General features: G+C 47.0%; 2 protein-coding genes across 25 annotated transcripts in view; both read right to left on the reverse strand.

Moving 5' to 3' along the window:
• LOC120997433 (gastrula zinc finger protein XlCGF26.1-like) overlaps positions 1 to 1744 on the reverse strand; it is a 2315-nt gene extending 571 nt beyond the window's left edge. The window contains exon 1 of the mRNA XM_040427512.1: positions 1 to 1744. Coding sequence (XP_040283446.1) covers positions 1 to 1744 — 1744 coding nt within the window.
• LOC120998305 (gastrula zinc finger protein XlCGF26.1-like) overlaps positions 1 to 22251 on the reverse strand; it is a 4064644-nt gene that overhangs the window by 2292200 nt on the left and 1750193 nt on the right. The gene's annotated exons all lie outside the window — the stretch shown is intronic.

Below are 22251 nucleotides of genomic sequence, written 5' to 3' on the forward strand. Positions count from 1 at the left end.
TTCTTTCATGAGCAACAAGGATTGATTTATTGGTAAAACATTTGCCACATTCTGAACATGAATACGGCTTCTCCCCTGTGTGAATTCTCTGGTGATCCTTAAGATTGGTTTTGGTGACAAAACATTTCCCACATTCTGAACATGAAAAGGGCTTCTCTCCTGTGTGATATCTCTCATGTGTAACAAGATACGATTTGTTTGTAAAACATTTCCCACATTCTGAACATGAATACGGTTTCTCTCCTGTGTGAATTCTCTCATGTTTAATTAGATTTGATTTGTTTGTAAAACATTTCCCACATTCTGAACATGAATAGGGCTTCTCTCCTGTGTGAATTCTCTGGTGTTTAATAAGATTTGATTTATTTGAAAAACATTTTCCACATTCTGAACATGAAAATGGTTTATCTCCAGTGTGAATTCTCTCATGTTTAACAATGCTTGATTTATCTGTAAAGCACTTCCCACATTGTGAACATGAATACGGTTTCTCTCCTATGTGAATGCTCTCATGTGTAATAAGACTAGATTTATCTGTAAAGCATTTTCCACATAGTGAGCATGAATATAGTCTCTCTCCTGTGTGAATTCTCTGGTGATCCTTAAGATTAGCTTTAAAGACAAAACATTTCCCACATTCTGAACATGAATAAGGCTTCTCTCCTGTGTGACTTCTTCTTTCATGTGTAACAAGATGTGATTTGTTTGTAAAACATTTCCCACATTCTGAACATGAAAATGGTTTATCTCCTGTGTGAATTCTCTCATGTTTAACAATGCTTGATTTATCTGTAAAGCGCTTCCCACATTGTGAACATGAATAGGGCTTCTCTCCTGTGTGAATTCTCTCATGTGTAATAAGATTTGATTTATATGAAAAACATTTTCCACATTCTGAACATGAAAATGGTTTATCTCCTGTGTGACTTCTTTCATGTGTAACAAGATGTGATTTGTTTGTAAAACATTTCCCACATTGTGAACATGAATAGGGCTTCTCTCCTGTGTGAATTCTCTCGTGTGTATTAAGATTTGATTTATTTGAAAAACATTTTCCACATTCTGAACATGAATATGGCTTCTTTCCTGTGTGAATTCTCTCATGTGTAATAAGACTAGATTTATCTGTAAAGCATTTTCCACATAGTGAGCATGAATATGGTCTCTCTCCTGTGTGAATTCTCTGGTGATCCTTAAGATTGGCTTTGGTGACAAAACATTTCCCACATTCTGAACATGAAAATGGTTTATCTCCTGTGTGAATTCTCTCATGTTTAACAATGCTTGATTTACGTGTAAAGCACTTCCCACATTGTGAACATGAATACGGCTTCTCTCCTGTGTGAATTCGCTCATGTGTAATAAGATTTGATTTATCTGTAAAGCATTTTCCGCATACTAAACATGAATACGGTTTCTCTCCTTTGTGAATTCGTTCATGGGTAATAAGACTTGATTTATCTGAAAAACATTTCCCACACAGTGAACATGAATATGGCTTCTCCCCTAGGTGAATTCTCTCGTGTGTAACAAGATTTGATTTACTTGTAAAAGATTTCCCTCCCCCTTTCTGCCCGGTACTTGTAACAATCTGTGATTGGGCAGGAGAAGGTTTCTCATGATTAGGGGGGTTATATGATAGATCTATACTGTGAAGTCCTGAATGTACATTACAGGTAATGAAGTCTTCTGAAGAGTGCTGTTCAATATTTTCATCTTCTACTTTATAATCTTGTGATAACATCACGTTTCCATCAGACTTCTTACTGGGATGTTCTGTTAGGATTAAAATTAGATTTCATGATTTCTTGTTTAAGGGGTTTTCCTCTCCCTGCCTTCCCATAGCCATAACTTTTTTACTTTTCCATTCACATAGCCGTATGAGGGCTTATATTTTTCTAGGACAAATTAAATTTTCTAAGGGCACTTTTTAATGTTGCATACGATAACCTGTTTCTTTCATTCTCCGGGTCAGTATAAACCCACCTCTTCAGACAAGCCTACAACCAGTGACCCTGCTGCCTCTATACCGCCATGCCAACTTCACCCGCACCTACTGTGTCCTTCTCCCATACCATGTAGATTGTAAGCCCTCGCGGGCAGGGTCCTCTCTCCTTCTGTACCAGTCTGTAACTCATCTTGTTTATGAGAAGTGCAGTTGTCTGTATTATGTATGTGCACCGCTTATCATATGTACAGCGCTATGGAATGAATGGCGCTTTAATAATAAATAATAATAATTAGGGTACTTTCACACTAGCGTTATTCTTTTCCAGTATTGAGTTCCGTCACAGGGGCTCAATATCGGAAAAAAACACTTCAGTTTTATTCTAATGCATTCTGAATGGAAAGCAATCCATTCAGAATGCATCAGGATGTCTTCAGTTCAGTCCCTTTACGGTATTTGGCTGAAGAAAATACCGCAGCATGTCGGGATTAATTCCCATTGAAATGTATTAATGCTGGATCCAGTACAAAGTGTTCCAGAAAACCGGATCTGGTTTTCCGGTCTGCGCATGCGCAGACCTTTAAAAATGCGAAAAATATAAAAACATGATCCGTTTTTCCAGATGACACCGGAGAGATGGATCCGGAATTTTAATGCATTTGTCAGACGGATCCGCATCCGTCTACAAATTATATCCGTTTGCATACGGATTTCCGGATCCGGCAGGCAGTTCCTGCGACGGAACTGCCTGCTGGATCCTCACAACGCAAATGTGTAAGTCCCCTTAGGCTACTTCACATCTACGTTGTGCTATCAAGTCTTGAGAACCGGCACAGGGTTTCAAAACCGCAGCACAACGCTTCCGTTTTGTCTCCATTCATTGTCAATGGGGACACAACTAAACAAACTGGAATGTCGTGCACCAAAATGCATCCCGTTCCGGTTTATTGGGTGTGCTGTGGTAAACTGTGCTTGGTAAACTGTGAGATCTCCAGTAAGTGCCTCGGCTTCCTCAAACAGCTGATGGGCGGGGGTGCCAGGATTTGACCCCCCCCCCCCCGTGTGATATTTTCAGAAGAACTCTTTAAACCATAAGTCCTATGTACGTCCCAAAATGAAACCAGTGAAAAGCGCCTCTCGTGACATATGGCGGCATTGACAGAAAGATGAACACATCACACCTTTTGGATGGCAGCTTCATAGATTTTTGCTGTTATTGTGCATAAATAGCATAAGTCAAAACCAGACATTGCTGGTATCGCCCTCATCATACCGACCCACAGAATGAAGAGCTTTTTTCTCCATTACCGCCTGAAAACATCATTATATGTTAATCAATATCAATCACAAGCTGTCTGTGAAAACTGTCAATCATTTAGCCGGAGCCTTCGTACGGCTACATCAGTGGAAAAATAAGGTTATGGCCGTCTGAATGCAAAAATAAAACATTCCTGTGGCCTTAACACCACAGCAGTACTTTAGTGGTTAAAGTGACCCCTGGTCCCCCACTGATTCAAAGAATGATTGCCGCTGTCCTGATGAAGCAGCAGGTCAAGAATGAGCACTAGCACATGGTTCATTCTTATTGGAATGGCCGGAAGAAACAAGAAAGAAACTGACAGCTGTAGTCCTGCAGTAAGATCTTGAGCCCCATCAGCATGGCCTGTGGAGCTTAAGTGGTTAAAAAGAATTTCTCAGATCCCGGCCATTAGTGCAGCCGTTAGTCCTAGCCGGTTCCCCTCAAACCTGATGCTAAACCGAGTGCTCAGCCTGGAGCATGAGTGGATGGAGAGAAGAGCTCGGAGAAGATGTCTATGTGCAGCCATAACTCCCTCCGCTCCTGTACATAACACAGGGGTCACTGCCCGGAGTGCTACTTTACTGCAGCTCTAAGGTGGAGCCTCACCTGAAGAAACCTCCCAATTCCCTTCCTCCATTCATGATTCCATACCTGTGGTCACATGGACCGGAATGTCCTCCTCCACCTCACTCTTACACGGGGGATCGCCCATCATCCGCTCTTCTTCATCCTCCACTTTAATATCAGTCACATCTTCCCCCTGATTTGTCATCTGTAACAATTCAGGACAATACAGCAGACAGGTGGGAAATCTAACAGGTCCACATAAGAGACCCCCACCATCTATGACCCCTCTATGACTGCATGACCCCCTATATAGATGTGTATAGGGCTCAGCTCCATCTACCTGATGGTTCTCTGGGAGCTTCTCCTCTGGACAGTCCTGGGAATACAGAGGACGAGGACATCTCTCAGGGGGATTTTCTTCTATGAGTCCATCTGTAGGAAACACACAGGGACAGGAGAGATTATTACATGTGATGATGAGATGATGGGAGTAGTATCCAGGTGACCCATGACAGCCCCCCTCCTTACACTGCTGATTGCCCCATGAGTCAGTTTCCTCTTCTGCTTCATCTTTAACCTCAACCTTAATATCCATCAGATTTTCATCCTAAAGAAGAAAAATGTCAAATAATCTTTGGTTCGATCCATTTCTGGTCAGATTCTGGGGAGACTTCAGCTCCATCTACCTGATGGTTCTCTGGGAGCTTCTCCTCTGGACAGTCCTGGGAATACAGAGGACGGGGACATCTCTCGGGGGGATTTCTCCTCTTGGATCCACCTGTGGAGACACAAGCACACAGCGACTGAATACATGGTCTATAGATCAGACTCTTTTCTCAACTCCTTCACTTCTAGGTTTAGTGATCGGGGTCTAAATAACAATGTTCTGCTCTTCAACAACTTTCTACCAAACCCACATAGATTTCCCAGGCCTGGAGCTGCTGTTCCATCCAGAGACTCAGCTTTCACTCCTTCCTCAAGGTAATTCATTCTCTGCAGGTGGAAGAGATTCGGAGACTGATGGATTTAGATGGTTCTCTGGTGGAGGAACCCTATATCCAAGCACCTTATGGGGGTTATTACAAGAGAGGGAACCAAACAAAGATTCTCATCTTATATCAGCCAGATGAAGTAAGCAGCAGAACTACTCCCCGTGTCCTCTCCACCAGGGGTGGACACCACCGAGTTGATGTAGACGCTCTATACGTATACAACCCCAGGTTTCCTTTCCTGGAAAGACAATTGCCTTCTCTTAACGAGCCAAGGTGGTGAATGGGGGAAAGAAAGATGACTAGCTGATTACATTTACCAGTGATCGGTTTGCTGTGAGCCCAGGACGGTGGCATGAGAGAAGGTGGCCATGCTGGACTGGAATCTTCCTGCCCTGCACCACACATTTCTGACGCTAGCATCTGGTAGTACACTAGTAGTACGCCATAAATGTGAGACATTAGGATGGGCTCAGGCGAAGAAGGCCTGATAAGCCACAATCCATGGATCAGACCTGCTTCCCCCTGATTGAGATCTGGGTATCTGGAGACTTCACAGTGATCCTTTTCTCAGGTTCCTCATTCCTGGACAGTTTAGCAGTGCGGCCAGGGTATTATCCTGCTCAAAAAGGGCACCGCCAATAGGGTGCACCACCGCCATGAAGAAAACTGGGCCCATGACATATTGTGGAGCCTCCGCAGCCTGAACACTCCGGGCCGTATGTAACGGAACGCCTAGCACCCCGACCGGGTACCTCCGTCGATAGATGCTCCTAGTGCTTCCAGAGGACTCCAAGCACTCCACTTGACACCGTCAGCACTGCAGACCCCACGAACTGCCGAAGCTTGGTGGAGGTCTCGCCGTCTCCTACCCACCCTGGACCTACGACAAGGCTCCAGGCTCCAGTGGGTGAACCTCTCCTAAATCCAGAGACAGGAACCAGGAACAAGCTCTTACAAGAGCTTATACTCAGGGGAGTATTGTGATATAGCAATCCCCAAGAGTGTAGTTATCCCATGAGCCAAGACTTCATGAAGGTATAAAACAGGAACTCTCTTTATTTGAAACAGAAGCATTGATTTATGCACATCTTCCAACAATGTTACCACCCCCAGGGTTTTGTAAAAACAGCCAATCACATGTATTTACAGTATTCACCCTTCCCAGCAATTGTACACAAAATCCCCTTCCCTCTGTCTGTAACGCAATAAACAAAATACAATGAGCATTGTCTGAGACGCAATTAACTAACACAATGAGCATTGTCTGAGACGCAATCCACAAAATACAATTACCAAACGTAATGGACTAACTTGAACCCTGGTCTAATTTGCATCGAGGATTTTTTTTGTGTTAAATTACTCGATTCAATCGAGTAATTGTTTCAGCCCTAGTCTGAGCCTTCCATCAGAGGTAGATATCAGGAGGGTTTCCTAACGTAGATCTCTGATAGAAAGATGTGACGTCTCCCCTGTACAGTCCTATCATTCTATATAGTCACATAGGGGCAGACGTCACCCATAAGCCCCATATATACGGCACGGCACAGCTCCTCATTACATGTCATTACACACGTGTACACACTGCACATGACCGGACTGAGGCTTTAACACGGCCTTTTCTCACCTCATCTCTTCTTACCTGGTGATGTCAGAGGCTGGTGCTCCTCCATCATGGCCTCCTTGTACAGATCCTTGTGTCCTTCAATGTACGCCCACTCCTCCATGGAGAAATAGACCGCCACATCCTGACACCTTATAGGAACCTGACAACACAATGACACCGTCATCACCCAGACCCCTCCAGTGCTGTTACTGGAGAATTTCCCAGCATTCCCAGCAGTGTCACCTCTCCAGTCAGCAGCTCCATCATCTTGTGGGTGAGTTCTAGGATCTTCTGCTCATGTATCAGGGGGGAAGGCTCTGTGATGGGGGTCCTGCTCCACCCTCCTGACTCATGGATGATGGGAGTCACCCCCGATGTCTTCTTCACTATGGTGTAATCCTGTGGATGGAGAGAGACACTTAGGGAAAGAAATTCCTTCCTGACTCCAGATCTACACTCAGAATCCCTCCCTGGATCATGGCCCCATCTCCAGTAATCTAGTCACTAGAAGCTGGAATATTATTACCCTCCAGACCTCCAGGCCCCTTTTGGACTCTTCTAGAGAATCCCCCATGACTTCTTCCTCTGGCAGAGAGCTCCATAGTCTCACTGCTCTTACAGTAAAGACTCCTCTTTTATGTTGGTGGAGAAACCTTCTTTCCTCTAGATGTAGTGGAGGCCTCCTTGTTATAGTCCAGTATCATCTAGATGCCAGACTAGTGGTAGAAATCCTCCCCCAGGCCACACTCCGGCCATCTCCTCCTCTGCTTCCTCTCCTCCTGGGTACAACCTGCCTACTTACCTTCTCATGGCTCCTACAACATGACTATTGGTCTCCATGATACATCACTGACCATACTGGTGGCTGATCTTCAGGTTCTCCGTCACTTGGAAGGTCTGGAGGCCGTTCTCCAGGACCCTGGACTCTTCCTATCACTTCCTATGATGGATTCTCCTTCCCGATGTCTGACTTGTTACAGAATACAATAAAGAGGAGAGAAATCTAGAAAAGTTTACCTCTCCGCTCAGCAGGGAGATGATCTCCAAGGTGAAGTCTAATATTCTTCTGCTGATCTCCTTCCTGTCCATCCTTGGTGGTCATTCAGGAGAAGAGGAGAGAACTGGAGGAGCTGGAGGCTTCTAGTACTGCAGGCGCCTTTATGAGGAGAGGAGAGGCTGGAAATCCTCCAGGGACAAGAGCATTAGTGAGATCCAGAACCGCACTTACTGCTCCTGGAGAGACCCCGCTTCTCAGAGCCCCCAGCACCGGGGATAAAGGGGGATTCTGGAAAAATGGCTGATACCAGAGAGAAGAAGAGGCTCCAGACACCACAGCAGTGACTACCGACCAGGACCTGCTCTGTATCTGCTGCACTGCAAGAGCTGAAGGACCTGGGATGATGTCACCGTCATGTGATCAGTGCAGGGGGTGGAGCTCAGCAGTGGAGAGAAGTGGAGGAGCTGGAGGCTTCTAGTACTGCAGGCACCTTTATGAGGAGAGGAGAGGCTGGAAATCCTCCAGGGACAAGAGCATTAGTGAGATCCAGAACCGCACTTACTGCTCCTGGAGAGACCCCGCTTCTCAGAGCCTCCACCACCGATATTAAGTGACAACTGTGGAGGAAAAACTTCATGCATCAGGTGAGAATTTCCTCATTAGAAGAATAAAATGAAGAAGTTTCCCCAGACAATGTAGACCTGACTCCTGACAAAGGAAGAAAAGTTCATCATTACATCCTATGTCCAATAATGACACCAATGACAACTACAGCTCGTCCTGGAAAAATCAAGTCCTCATAAAGTTACCTCACAAAACAAACTTCTAATGATATGAACCAAGCCTTAAAGGAACGGTCACCTCTGACACCTCACACCCCCACCAATCAGCTAGAAGTCACCACCAGGGCTACACAGCTCTGTCCAAAAGCTGACCGATGGGACGCTGCAGTCAGATGTATATATGATATGTGAACTCTACCCTCTTCTCTATATTACTGGAGACACAAAGAAATCTGTCAATCAGCAGCTGGAGGGCGGGGCTAAGCCTAGATATCATGAATACACCGGACTCCTCTCTGGATAAGAGCTGCAGAGCTTAACTTATAAGTCCTGTTAACTCCTAAGAGACCGCTGAAATCAGCATGCCTGTCAGGGCACTACAATGTCCTCCGGAAGTACAAGGCATCTGACAGGTCACACATATTAGATACATGTCAGCCGAACTCGCCAATTTCAGTCAGACCAGTGACCATTCAATAGGAGGACGCAAGGGTCCGGAGGGGGGAGGACACAGGGGGGGCTCCGGAGGGAGGAGGACACAGGGGGGGGCTCCGGAGGGGGGAGGACACAGGGGGGGGCTCCGGAGGGGGGAGGACACAGGGGGGGGCTCCGGAGGGGGGAGGACACGAGGGGGGGCTCCGGAGGGGGGAGGACACGGGGGGGGGGGGGCTCCGGAGGGGGGAGGACACGGGGGGGGGGGGCTCGACACGGGGGGGGGGGCTCCGGAGGGGGGAGGACACAGGGGGGGGCTCCGGAGGGGGGAGGACACAGGGGGGTCTCCGGAGGGAGGAGGACACAGGGGGGTCCGGAGGGAGGACGACAGGGGGGTCCGGAGGGAGGACGACAGGGGGGTCCGGAGGGAGGACGACAGGGGGTCCAGAGGGAGGAGGACAGGGGGGTCCGCAGGGAGCAGGACAGGGGGGCCCGGAATGGTTTTCTCCACTCTCCCTGTTCAGGACACCCTTACATCTAGAACATACATGTCACATATAGAATATTAGACTTACATACACACTGGAGGCCCATGTGATATAATAACCGCTGCTCGTCCAGGGATGGCCGGAATAGAGAGCAGCCCCCGAGCTTCACATGAAGGAAAGGCTCCTCTGGGGTCTCTGCTCACTGCATGGACTGCACCCTGAGACCACCAAATACCGTGCAGTGTGCAAAGGAAGAGAACGCAACTGACTGCAGGTCTGAACAGCGTCCTACATCCAACAACCCCTCCTGTACTGAGGACATTCACACTGACAGGAGCTCAGCAAGAAGAAGAGGTGTTGGGGAAGGACCTGTGATGATGTCACCATCATGTGATCAGTGCAGGGGGCGGAGCTCAGCAGTGAGGAGGAGTGGTGAAGAAAGACCTGTGATGATGTCACCATCATGTGATCAGTGCAGGAGGCGGAGCTCAGCAGTGAGGAGGAGTGGTGAAGAAAGACCTGTGATGATGTCACGGTCATGTGATCAGTGAAGGGGCGGAGTTCAGCAGTGAAGAGGAGTGGTAAAGAAAGACCTGTGATGATGTCACCATCATGTGATCAGTGCAGGGGGCGGAGCTCAGCAAGAAAAAGAGGTGTTGCGGAAGGACCTGTGATGATGTCACTGTCATGTGATCAGTGCAGGAGGCGGAGCTTTGTAATATGCGGAAGACCTGATAGACTGAGTGTGAGAGCCTGGGAGTTGTAGTCCTCTCCTCTTATACCTCTAATATCACATAATAACAGGCTGGACATGCTGGGAGTTGTAGTCCTCTCCTACCTTCTCCTGTAATGTCCTCTGATATCACATAATAACAGGCTGGACATGCTGGGAGTTGTAGTCCTCTCCTACCTCCTCCTGTAATGTCCTCTGATATCACATAATAACAGGCTGGACATGCTGGGAGTTGTAGTCCTCTCCTACCTCCTCCTGTAATGTCCTCTGATATCACAGAATAACAGGCTGGACATGCTGGGAGTTGTAGTCCTCTCCTACCTCCTCCTGTAATGTCCTCTGATATCACATAATAACAGGCTGGACATGCTGGGAGTTGTAGTCCTCTCCTACCTCCTCCTGTAATGTCCTCTGATATCACATAATAACAGGTTGGGCATGCTGGGAGTTGTAGTCCTCTCCTCTCCTACCTCCTCCTCCTGTAATGTCCTCTGATATCATATAATAACAGGCTGGACATGCTGGGAGTTGTAGTCCTCTCCACTTCTTCCTCCTCCTGTAATGTCCTCTGATATCACATAATAACAGGCTGGACATGCTGGGAGTTGTAGTCCTCTCCTACCTCCTCCTGTAATGTCCTCTGATATCACATAATAACAGGCTGGGCATGCTGGGAGTTGTAGTCCTCTCCTACCTCCTCCTGTAATGTCCCCTGATATCACATAATAACAGGCTGGACATGCTGGGAGTTGTAGTCCTCTCCTACCTCCTCCTGTAATGTCCTCTGATATCACATAATAACAGGCGGGACATGCTGGGAGTTGTAGTCCTCTCCTACCTCCTCCTGTAATGTCCTCTGATATCACATAATAACAGGCTGGACATGCTGGGAGTTGTAGTCCTCTCCTACCTCCTCCTGTAATGTCCTCTGATATCACATAATAACAGGCTGGACATGCTGGGAGTTGTAGTCCTCTTCTACCTCCTGTAATGTCCTCTGATATCACCTAATAACAGGCTGGACATGCTGGGAGTTGTAGTCCTCTCCTACCTTCTCCTGTAATGTCCTCTGATATCACATAATAACAGGCTGGACATGCTGGGAGTTGTAGTCCTCTCCTACCTCCTCCTGTAATGTCCTCTGATATCACATAATAACAGGCTGGACATGCTGGGAGTTGTAGTCCTCTCCTACCTCCTCCTGTAATGTCCTCTGATATCACAGAATAACAGGCTGGACATGCTGGGAGTTGTAGTCCTCTCCTACCTCCTCCTGTAATGTCCTCTGATATCACATAATAACAGGCTGGACATGCTGGGAGTTGTAGTCCCCTCCTCTTCCTCCTCCTGTAATGTCCTCTGATATCACATAATAACAGGTTGGGCATGCTGGGAGTTGTAGTCCTCTCCACTTCTTCCTCCTCCTGTAATGTCCTCTGATATCACATAATAACAGGCTGGACATGCTGGGAGTTGTAGTCCTCTCCTACCTCCTCCTGTAATGTCCTCTGATATCACATAATAACAGGCTGGGCATGCTGGGAGTTGTAGTCCTCTCCTACCTCCTCCTGTAATGTCCCCTGATATCACATAATAACAGGCTGGACATGCTGGGAGTTGTAGTCCTCTCCTACCTCCTCCTGTAATGTCCTCTGATATCACATAATAACAGGCGGGACATGCTGGGAGTTGTAGTCCTCTCCTACCTCCTCCTGTAATGTCCTCTGATATCACATAATAACAGGCTGGACATGCTGGGAGTTGTAGTCCTCTCCTACCTCCTCCTGTAATGTCCTCTGATATCACATAATAACAGGCTGGACATGCTGGGAGTTGTAGTCCTCTCCTACCTCCTCCTGTAATGTCCTCTGATATCACATAATAACAGGCGGGACATGCTGGGAGTTGTAGTCCTCTCCTACCTCCTCCTGTAATCTCCTCTGATATCACATAATAACAGGCTGGACATGCTGGGAGTTGTAGTCCCCTCCTCTTCCTCCTCCTGTAATGTCCTCTGATATCACATAATAACAGGTTGGGCATGCTGGGAGTTGTAGTCCTCTCCTACCTCCTCCTGTAATGTCCTCTGATATCACATAATAACAGGCTGGACATGCTGGGAGTTGTAGTCCTCTCCTACCTCCCCCTGTAATGTCCTCTGATATCACATAATAACAGGCTGGACATGCTGGGAGTTGTAGTCCCCTCCTCTTCCTCCTCCTGTAATGTCCTCTGATATCACATAATAACAGGTTGGGCATGCTGGGAGTTGTAGTCCTCTCCTCTCCTACCTCCTCCTCCTGTAATGTCCTCTGATATCACATAATAACAGGCTGGACATGCTGGGAGTTGTAGTCCTCTCCTACCTCCTCCTGTAATGTCCTCTGATATCACATAATAACAGGCTGGACATGCTGGGAGTTGTAGTCCTCTCCACTTCTTCCTCCTCCTGTAATGTCCTCTGATATCACATAATAACAGGCTGGACATGCTGGGAGTTGTAGTCCTCTCCTACCTCCTCCTGTAATGTCCTCTGATATCACATAATAACAGGCTGGGCATGCTGGGAGTTGTAGTCCTCTCCTACCTCCTCCTGTAATGTCCCCTGATATCACATAATAACAGGCTGGACATGCTGGGAGTTGTAGTCCTCTCCTACCTCCTCCTGTAATGTCCTCTGATATCACATAATAACAGGCGGGACATGCTGGGAGTTGTAGTCCTCTCCTACCTCCTCCTGTAATGTCCTCTGATATCACATAATAACAGGCTGGACATGCTGGGAGTTGTAGTCCTCTCCTACCTCCTCCTGTAATGTCCTCTGATATCACATAATAACAGGCTGGACATGCTGGGAGTTGTAGTCCTCTCCTACCTCCTCCTGTAATGTCCTCTGATATCACATAATAACAGGCTGGACATGCTGGGAGTTGTAGTCCTCTCCTACCTCCTCCTGTAATGTCCTCTGATATCACATAATAACAGGCTGGACATGCTGGGAGTTGTAGTCCTCTCCTACCTCCTCCTGTAATCTCCTCTGATATCACATAATAACAGGCTGGACATGCTGGGAGTTGTAGTCCCCTCCTCTTCCTCCTCCTGTAATGTCCTCTGATATCACATAATAACAGGTTGGGCATGCTGGGAGTTGTAGTCCTCTCCTACCTCCTCCTGTAATGTCCTCTGATATCACATAATAACAGGCTGGACATGCTGGGAGTTGTAGTCCCCTCCTCTTCCTCCTCCTGTAATGTCCTCTGATATCACATAATAACAGGTTGGGCATGCTGGGAGTTGTAGTCCTCTCCTACCTCCTCCTGTAATGTCCTCTGATATCACATAATAACAGGCTGGACATGCTGGGAGTTGTAGTCCCCTCCTCTTCCTCCTCCTGTAATGTCCTCTGATATCACATAATAACAGGCTGGACATGCTGGGAGTTGTAGTCCTCTCCTACCTCCTCCTGTAATGTCCTCTGATATCACATAATAACAGGCTGGACATGCTGGGAGTTGTAGTCCTCTCCTACCTCCTCCTGTAATGTCCTCTGATATCACATAATAACAGGCTGGACATGCTGGGAGTTGTAGTCCTCTCCTACCTCCTCCTGTAATGTCCTCTGATATCACATAATAACAGGCTGGACATGCTGGGAGTTGTAGTCCTCTCCACTTCCTCCTCCTGTAATGTCCTCTGATATCACATAATAACAGGCTGGACATGCTGGGAGTTGTAGTCCTCTCCTACCTCCTCCTGTAATCTCCTCTGATATCACATAATAACAGGCTGGACATGCTGGGAGTTGTAGTCCTCTCCTACCTCCTCCTGTAATGTCCTCTGATATCACATAATAACAGGTTGGGCATGCTGGGAGTTGTAGTCCTCTCCTACCTCCTCCTGTAATGTCCTCTGATATCACATAATAACAGGCTGGACATGCTGGGAGTTGTAGTCCCCTCCTCTTCCTCCTCCTGTAATGTCCTCTGATATCACATAATAACAGGTTGGGCATGCTGGGAGTTGTAGTCCTCTCCTCTCCTACCTCCTCCTCCTGTAATGTCCTCTGATATCACATAATAACAGGCTGGACATGCTGGGAGTTGTAGTCCTCTCCTACCTCCTCCTGTAATGTCCTCTGATATCACATAATAACAGGCTGGACATGCTGGGAGTTGTAGTCCTCTCCTACCTCCTCCTGTAATGTCCTCTGATATCACATAATAACAGGCTGGACATGCTGGGAGTTGTAGTCCTCTCCTACCTCCTCCTGTAATGTCCTCTGATATCACATAGTAACAGGCTGGACATGCTGGGAGTTGTAGTCCTCTCCTACCTCCTCCTGTAATGTCCTCTGATATCACATAATAACAGGCTGGACATGCTGGGAGTTGTAGTCCTCTCCTACCTCCTCCTGTAATGTCCTCTGATATCACATAGTAACAGGCTGGACATGCTGGGAGTTGTAGTCCTCTCCTACCTCCTCCTGTAATGTCCTCTGATATCACATAATAACAGGCTGGACATGCTGGGAGTTGTAGTCCTCTCCACTTCCTCCTCCTGTAATGTCCTCTGATATCACATAATAACTTCTCAGTGGGGGCTGCTGGGCACAACTGCTGAGCGCTCCGCCGCCGGATTTAAATAGTGTGAGCACGCCTGCAGGGAGGTGCACGTGGGTTGTTGCGGTGATATGACGTCACCGCATCGGCCCGCGCATACTGGTGTTTCCAGACAGAGGATCGATTTGATCCTCCTGCCTTTGAAGTGACCGTGTACCTATAGCGCCGCAGGTACGCGGCATACAGGGGCAGGAGAGCTTATTGTTCCCCTGTCCTTGTTCTGCAAACATCTCCCCCCTGCAGGTGCTGCCCTGGGCCTGCTGTAGGATTCAGAAGCTGGGGGGGCACCCATGAATGGGGGGCATAAAATATAAGTACATGTATATATATATACACTGAACAAAAATATAGATGCAACACTTTCGGTTTTGCTCCCATTTTGCATGAGCTGAACTCAAAGATCTGAAACATTTTCTACATACACAAAAGACCCATTACTCTCAGATACTGTTCACAAATCTGTCTGAATCTGTGTTAGTGAGCGCTTCTCCTTACTCCTTTGCCGAGATAATCCATCCCACCTCACAGGTGTGGCATATCAAGGTGCTGATTAGACAGCATGAATATTGCACAGGTGTGCCTTAGACTGCCCAGAATAAATGGCCACTCTGAAATGTGCAGATTGATCACACAGCACAATGCCGCAGATGTCGCAACGTTTGAGGGAACGTGCAATTGGCGTGCTGACCGCAGGAATGCCTAGCAGAGCTGTTGCCCGTGCAATGAATGTTCATTTCTCTACCATAAGTCGTCTCCAAAGACGTTTCAGAGAATTTGGCAGTACATCCAACTGGCCTCACAACCGCAGACCACGTGTAACCACACCAGCCCAGGACCTCCACCTCCAGCATGTTCACCTCCATGGTCGTCTGAGACCAGCCACCCGGACAGCGGCAGCAACAATCGGTTTGCATAACCAAAGAATTTCTGCACAAACTGTCAGACACCGTCTCAGGGAAGCTCATCCGCATGCTCGTCGTCCTCATTGGGGTCTGGACCTGACTGCAGTTCGTCGTTGTAACCAACTTGAGTGGGAAAATGCTCACATTCGATGGCGTCTGGCATGTTGGAGAGGCGTTCTGTTCACGGATGAGCCCCGGTTTTCACTGTTCAGGGCAGATGGCAGACAGCCACGTTGTGGATGGAGTGGCCCATGGTGGCGGTGGGGTTATGGTATGGGCAGGCGTATGTTATGGACAACGATCCCAGGGGCATTTTATTGATGGCATTTTGAATGCACAGAGATACCGTGACGAGATCCTGAGGCCCATTGTGCCATTCATCCACGACCATCACCTCATGTTGCAGCATGATAACGCACGGCCCCATATTGCAAGGATCTGTACACAATTCCTGGAAGCTGAAAACATCCCAGTTCTTGCATGGCCAGCATACTCACCGCACATGTCACCCCTTGAGCATGTTTGGGACGCTCTGGATCGGCGTATACGACAGCGTGTTCCAGTTCTGCCAATATTCTGCAACTTCGCACAGCTATTGAAGAGTCGTGTTGGGTGCAAATATTTGAATAGTGAATAATAATAATAATTGTGAATAATCGGCACTTCGAGAATTCGCGAATATTTAGAATATAGTGATATATATGTGTAATTTCGAATATTCTTGATTATTTTTTTTTTCATCAGTAACCTCCCTTCTTGCTTGTGGGCCAATGAGAAGGCTGTGATGTCTTTGTCTGAGCTTAGCAACATCCATAGCAACCAATAGGAAAGTTGCCGACCCCTTACTATATAAGAACCTCCCCAGCAGATCTGAGAGAGAGAGCAGTGTCATTGCTGTGCTCTCTGCTTTCCTGTGTCATTACATTAGATAGTTAGTTAGTTAGTTAAGTTGCCACCTGGATTTAACTAAGCAAATAGTTCTGAGCCTCCTATTGGATAATTACTGCATAGGCGATTATCTTTCAGCTGGCATCAAGTTATTTAACCCGGACTGGTGCAATGAGTTGCTTCTCATTTCTTAAACAACCATGTCGAAAGACACATCTCATGGTCGTGGAAAAGATGTTAGTCTGTTTGAGAAGGGTCAACTCATTGGCATGCATCAAGCAGAGAAAACATCTAAGGAGATTGCAGAAACTACTAAAATTGGGTTAAGAACTGTCCAACGCATTATTAAACACTGGAAGGATAGTGGGGACCCATCGTATTCGAGGAAGAAATGTGGCGGAAAAAAAATCCTGAATGATGGTGATCGGCGATCACTTAAACATTTAGTGAAATCAAATCGAAGAAAAACAACAGTAGAACTCAGGGCTATGTTTAATAGTGAAAGTAAGAGCATTTCCACACGCACAATGCGAAGGGAACTCAAGGCATTGGGACTGAACAGCTGTGTAACCGTAAGAAAACCACTAATCAGTGAGGAAACCAGAAAAAAAGGCTTTAATTTGCTAGGGAGCATAAAGATTGGACTCTGGAGCAATGGAAGAAGGTCATGTGGTCTGATGAGTCCAGATTTTGCCTGTTCCAGAGTGATGGGCGCATCAGGGTAAGAAGAGAGGCAGATGAAGCGATGCCCCCATCATGCCTAGTGCCTCCGGGGGCAGTGCTATGATCTGGGGTGGCTGCAGTTGGTCAGGTCTAGGTTCAGCAACAGTATATGCTCCAAGAATGAGGTCAGCGGACTACCTGAACATACTGAATGACCAGGTTATTCCATCAATGGATTTTTTCTTCCCCGATGGCACGGGCATATTGCAAGATGACAATGCCAGGATTCATCGGGCTCAAATTGTGAAAGAGTGGTTCAGGAAGCATGAGACATCATTGTCACACATGGATTTTGTAACAGTCACGTCCACACACACACAGGGGGAAGGATAGTGACCACTGCGCTCCACCCTCACCCCTGGCCCTGCCTACTTGCCTCACGAGTCCTGATGACAGGGGACAACTGGACGACAATCCCTAACTTAGGATATGTGCAGGGAAGACAGACAAGACAAAATACGGAACATGAACGGACCGGGTCAGAACCAAGAGAGCTATGCAGTACAAAGGATTAAGCAAAGAATGGTCAGGAGAAGCCGGGGTCAAATACCAGGAGAGCAGAGAAGTACACGAGGAGTCCAAAGAGAGTAGTCAGGTGGGAGCCGAGGTCACAATAACAGGACGGAAGCGCAGTACAGGAGGAGCAGGCAAAGGATCGTCAGGGAACAGGATCAGGTAAGTATTCAGTAGTCCAACAAATACCCAGGAACCTAGAAATTAACAGGCAACCTGTGGCCAGCAGGCTGCCTGTATTTATAGTGGGGAGTGAGGGTCATGTGACGTGGCCAGCGTCACATGACCGACAGACCAACCAGTCGAGCACCGAGTGATCAGCTCGGCGCTCAAGGCAGACTAGGAGCAGGGAGCCACCCAGCTAGTAAAGCCGCCCTGGGAATGAGGTCAAACACAGATCCTCATTCCCAAAGCTAAGCAACAGGTCTGTGGGCAATGGGGGACAGAGTGCACCTTCGGAACCCCGTGACAGTACCCCCCCTTTTACGAGGGGCCACCGGACCCAAGACTTCAGGCGATAGCTTTTCAGGGTGTTCCAAATTAAATTTACGAACAAGTCTAGGAGCATGAACCTCCCTGGCAGGTACCCAAAATCTCTCTTCAAGACCATACCCCTTCCAGTGAATCAGGTACTGCAAGGAATTACGCACCTTCCTGACATCCACTATCTTAGACACCACATACTCGACAGCATCATTAACAGAACCGGCGGAGGAGAGGCTTTCGATGGTACTACTGGTTCAAAATACTTTTTAAGTAGAGATTTGTGGAACACATTAAAAATGTGGAATGACTCGGGCAGCTCCAACCTAAAAGATACCGGGTTAATCACCTCCGTGATCTTATATGGACCAATAAAACGAGGAGCAAATTTTCTAGAAGCTACCTTGAGAGATAGATTCTTGGAGGACAACCATACCTTATCCCCAACCTGAAAGTTCATCCCCCTTGAACGTCTCCTATCGGCCTTGAGTTTTTGAGAATTTTGTGCACAGTTCGGAGGAGAGTTTATCCTCTTCAGGGTTAGAGGAGGAGACGGACGACCCAGAATGAAAACGGGGATGAAAACCATGGTTACAAAAGAAAGGGGAGACCCCAGCAGAAGAATTGACACGGTTATTCAAAGCAAATTCAGCCAACGGAAGGAATTCGACCCATAATTGCTGGTCATCAGCAACATACAACCTCAAGAATTGTTCCACAGACTGATTAAGGTGTTCAGTCTGCCCATTACTCTCAGGATGGTAGGCGGAAGAAAAAGACAATGAAATTTTACATCTTTGACAGAAGGCTCTCCAGAATTTGGACACGAACTGCACACCCCTGTCAGAAACAATATTTTCCGGGATGCCATGTAAACGAACAATCTCTCTCACAAAAATAGACGCCAGGGTTTTAGCATTCGGAAGTTTAGACAGGGGAATGAAATGAACCATCTTGCTAAACCTATCGACTACTACCCAAACCACAGTCTTACCCTCCGCCAGCGGTAGGTCAGTTATAAAGTCCATCGAGATATGGGACCAGGGTCTACTGGGAATGGGTAGGGGTCGTAGGTTACCAGCAGGGCGAGTCCTAGGTGTCTTAGACCTGGCACAAACCTCACAGGCTGAAACGTAGGACTTGACATCCCTGGTCAGAGTGGGCCACCAATAAGATCTAGAAATCAGATCCTTAGTGCCCTCAAAACCCGGATGTCCACAAAAGGCAGAATCGTGACACTCCCCCAACAGCTGGAAACGAAATTGTACGGGAACAAACAACTTATCTGTTGGGGTGGATGTCGGTGCCAGATGTTGTTCAGCCTTAATGCGAGCCGAGATATCCTGGGTTAGAGCCGCTAAGAAGATGTTTGCTGGTAGGATGGATTCAGGCGGCGTCTCAGTGGGTTGAAAAGCATGGAAGCTCCGGGATAATGCGTCTGCCTTCATATTTTTACTTCCCGGCCTGAACGTAATGGAGAAATCAAAACGGGTAAAAAACAGAGCCCATCGGGCTTGTCGGGGATTCAACCTCTTAGCCGACTCGAGGAACATTAGGTTTTTATGATCAGTGACAACACTTACTCGATGCCTTGCCCCCTCCAAAAAAATACCTCCACTCCTCAAATGCCCATTTAATAGCCAGCAGCTCCCTATTCCCTATGTCGTAGTTTCGCTCCGTGGGAGAGAATTTCCTGGAGAAGAAGGCACACGGTCTCAGGTTAGTGAGGCTAGCAGGACCTTGTGAAAGGACTGCTCCTGCACCGTCCTCGGACGCATCCACCTCCACAAAGTTCATAGAACTTTTTATTTTTTGTCACAAGTTAGCGGAAAATGATGATTTTTTTTTTTTCTTACAAAGTCTCATATTCCACTAACTTGTGACAAAAAATTAAAACTTCCATGAACTCACTATGCCCATCACGAAATACCTTGGGGTGTATTCTTTCCAAAATGGGGTAACTTGTGGGGTAGTTATACTGCCCTGGAATTCTAGGGGCCCTAATGTGTGGTAAGTAGTTTGAAATCAAAATCTGTAAAGAATGGCCGGTGAAATCCGAAAGGTGCTCTTTGGAATGTGGGCCCCTTTGCCCACCTAGGCTGCAAAAAAGTGTCACACATCTGGTATTGCCGTACTCAGGAGAAGTTGGGCAATGTGTTTTGGGGTGTCATTTTACATATACCCATGCTAGGTGAGAGAAATATCTTGGCAAAAGACAACTTTTCCCATTTTTTTATACAAAGTTGGCATTTGACCAAGATATTTATCTCACCCAGTATGGGTATATGTAAAATGACACCCCAAAACACATTGCCCAACTTCTCCTGAGTACGGCAATACCACATATGTGACACTTTTTTGCAGCCTAGGTGGGCAAAGGGGCCCACATTCCAAAGAGCACCTTTCGGATTTCACCGGCCATTTTTTACAGATTTTGATTTCAAACTACTTACCACACATTAGGGCCCCTAGAATGCCAGGGCAGTATAACTACCCCACAAGTGACCCCATTTTGGAAAGAAGACACCCCAAGGTATTTCGTGATGGGCATAGTGAGTTCATGGAATTTTTTATTTTTTGTCACAAGTTAGTGGAATATGAGACTTTGTAAGAAAAAAAAAAATCATCATTTTCCGCTAACTTGTGACAAAAAATAAAAAATTCTAGGAACTCGCCATGCCCCTCACGGAATACCTTGGGGTGTCTTCTTTCCAAAATGGGGTCACTTGTGGGGTAGTTATACTGCCCTGGCATTCTAGAGGCCCTAATGTGTGGTAAGTAGTTTGAAATCAAAATCTGTAAAAAATGACCTGTGAAATCCTAAAGGTGCTCTTTGGAATGTGGGCCCCTTTGCCCACCTAGGCTGCAAAAAAGTGTCACACATGTGGTATCGCCGTACTCAGGAGAAGTTGGGCAATGTGTTTTGGGGTGTCATTTTACATATACCCATGCTGGGTGAGATAAATATCTCGGCAAAAGACAACTTTTCACATTTTTTTATACAAAGTTGGCATTTGACCAAGATATCTCACCCAGCATGGGTATATGTAAAATGACACCCTAAAACACATTGCCCAACTTCTCCTGAGTACGGAGATACCACATGTGTGACACTTTTTTGCAGCCTAGATGCGCAAAGGGGCCCAAATTCCTTTTATGAGGGCATTTTTAGACATTTGGATCCCAGACTTCTTCTCACGCTTTAGGGCCCCTAAAATGCCAGGGCAGTATAAATACCCCACATGTGACCCCATTTTGGAAAGAAGACACCCCAAGGTATTCAATGAGGGGCATGGCGAGTTTATAGAAATTTTTTTTTTTGGCCCAAGTTAGCGGAAATTAATTTTTTTTTTTTTTTCTCACAAAGTCTCCCTTTCCGCTAACTTGGGACAAAAATTTCAATCTTTCATGGACTCAATATGCCCCTCACGGAATACCTTGGGGTGTCTTCTTTCCGAAATGGGGTCACATGTGGGGTATTTATACTGCCCTGGCATTTTAGGGGCCCTAAAGCGTGAGAAGAAGTCTGGAATATAAATGTCTAAAAATTTTTACGCATTTGGATTCCGTGAGGGGTATGGTGAGTTCAAGAATTTCAAAACAATTTCCGCTAACTTGGGCCAAAAAAATGTCTGAATGGAGCCTTACAGGGGGGTGATCAATGACAGGGGGGTGATCAATGACAGGGGGGTGATCAGGGAGTCTATATGGGGTGATCACCCCCCTGTCATTGATCCCCCCACTGTAAGGCTCCATTCAGATGTCCGTATGTGTTTTGCGGATCCGATCCATGTATCCGTGGATCCGTAAAAAACATTTGGCTGTCTGAATGGAGCCTTACAGGGGGGTGATCAATGACAGGGGGGTGATCAGGGAGTCTATATGGGGTGATCACCCCCCTGTCATTGATCACCCCCCTGTAAGGCTCCATTCAGATGTCCGTATGTGTTTTGCGGATCCGATCCATGTATCCGTGGATCCGTAAAAAACATTTGGCCGTCTGAATGGAGCCTTACAGGGGGGTGATCAATTACAGGGGGGTGATCAATGACAGGGGGGTGATCAGGGAGTCTATATGGGGTGATCACCCCCTGTCACTGATCACCCCCCTGTAAGGCTCCATTCAGATGTCCGTATGTGTTTTGCGGATCCGATCCATGTATCCGTAAAAAACATTTGGCCGTCTGAATGGAGCCTTACAGGGGGGTGATCAATGACAGGGGGGTGATCAGGGAGTCTATATGGGGTGATCACCCCCCTGTAAGGCTCCATTCAGAGGTC

The sequence above is a fragment of the Bufo bufo genome, chromosome 4 (genome assembly GCF_905171765.1).
Source record: "Bufo bufo chromosome 4, aBufBuf1.1, whole genome shotgun sequence".
In the NCBI taxonomy this organism is placed as follows: Eukaryota; Metazoa; Chordata; class Amphibia; order Anura; family Bufonidae; genus Bufo; species Bufo bufo.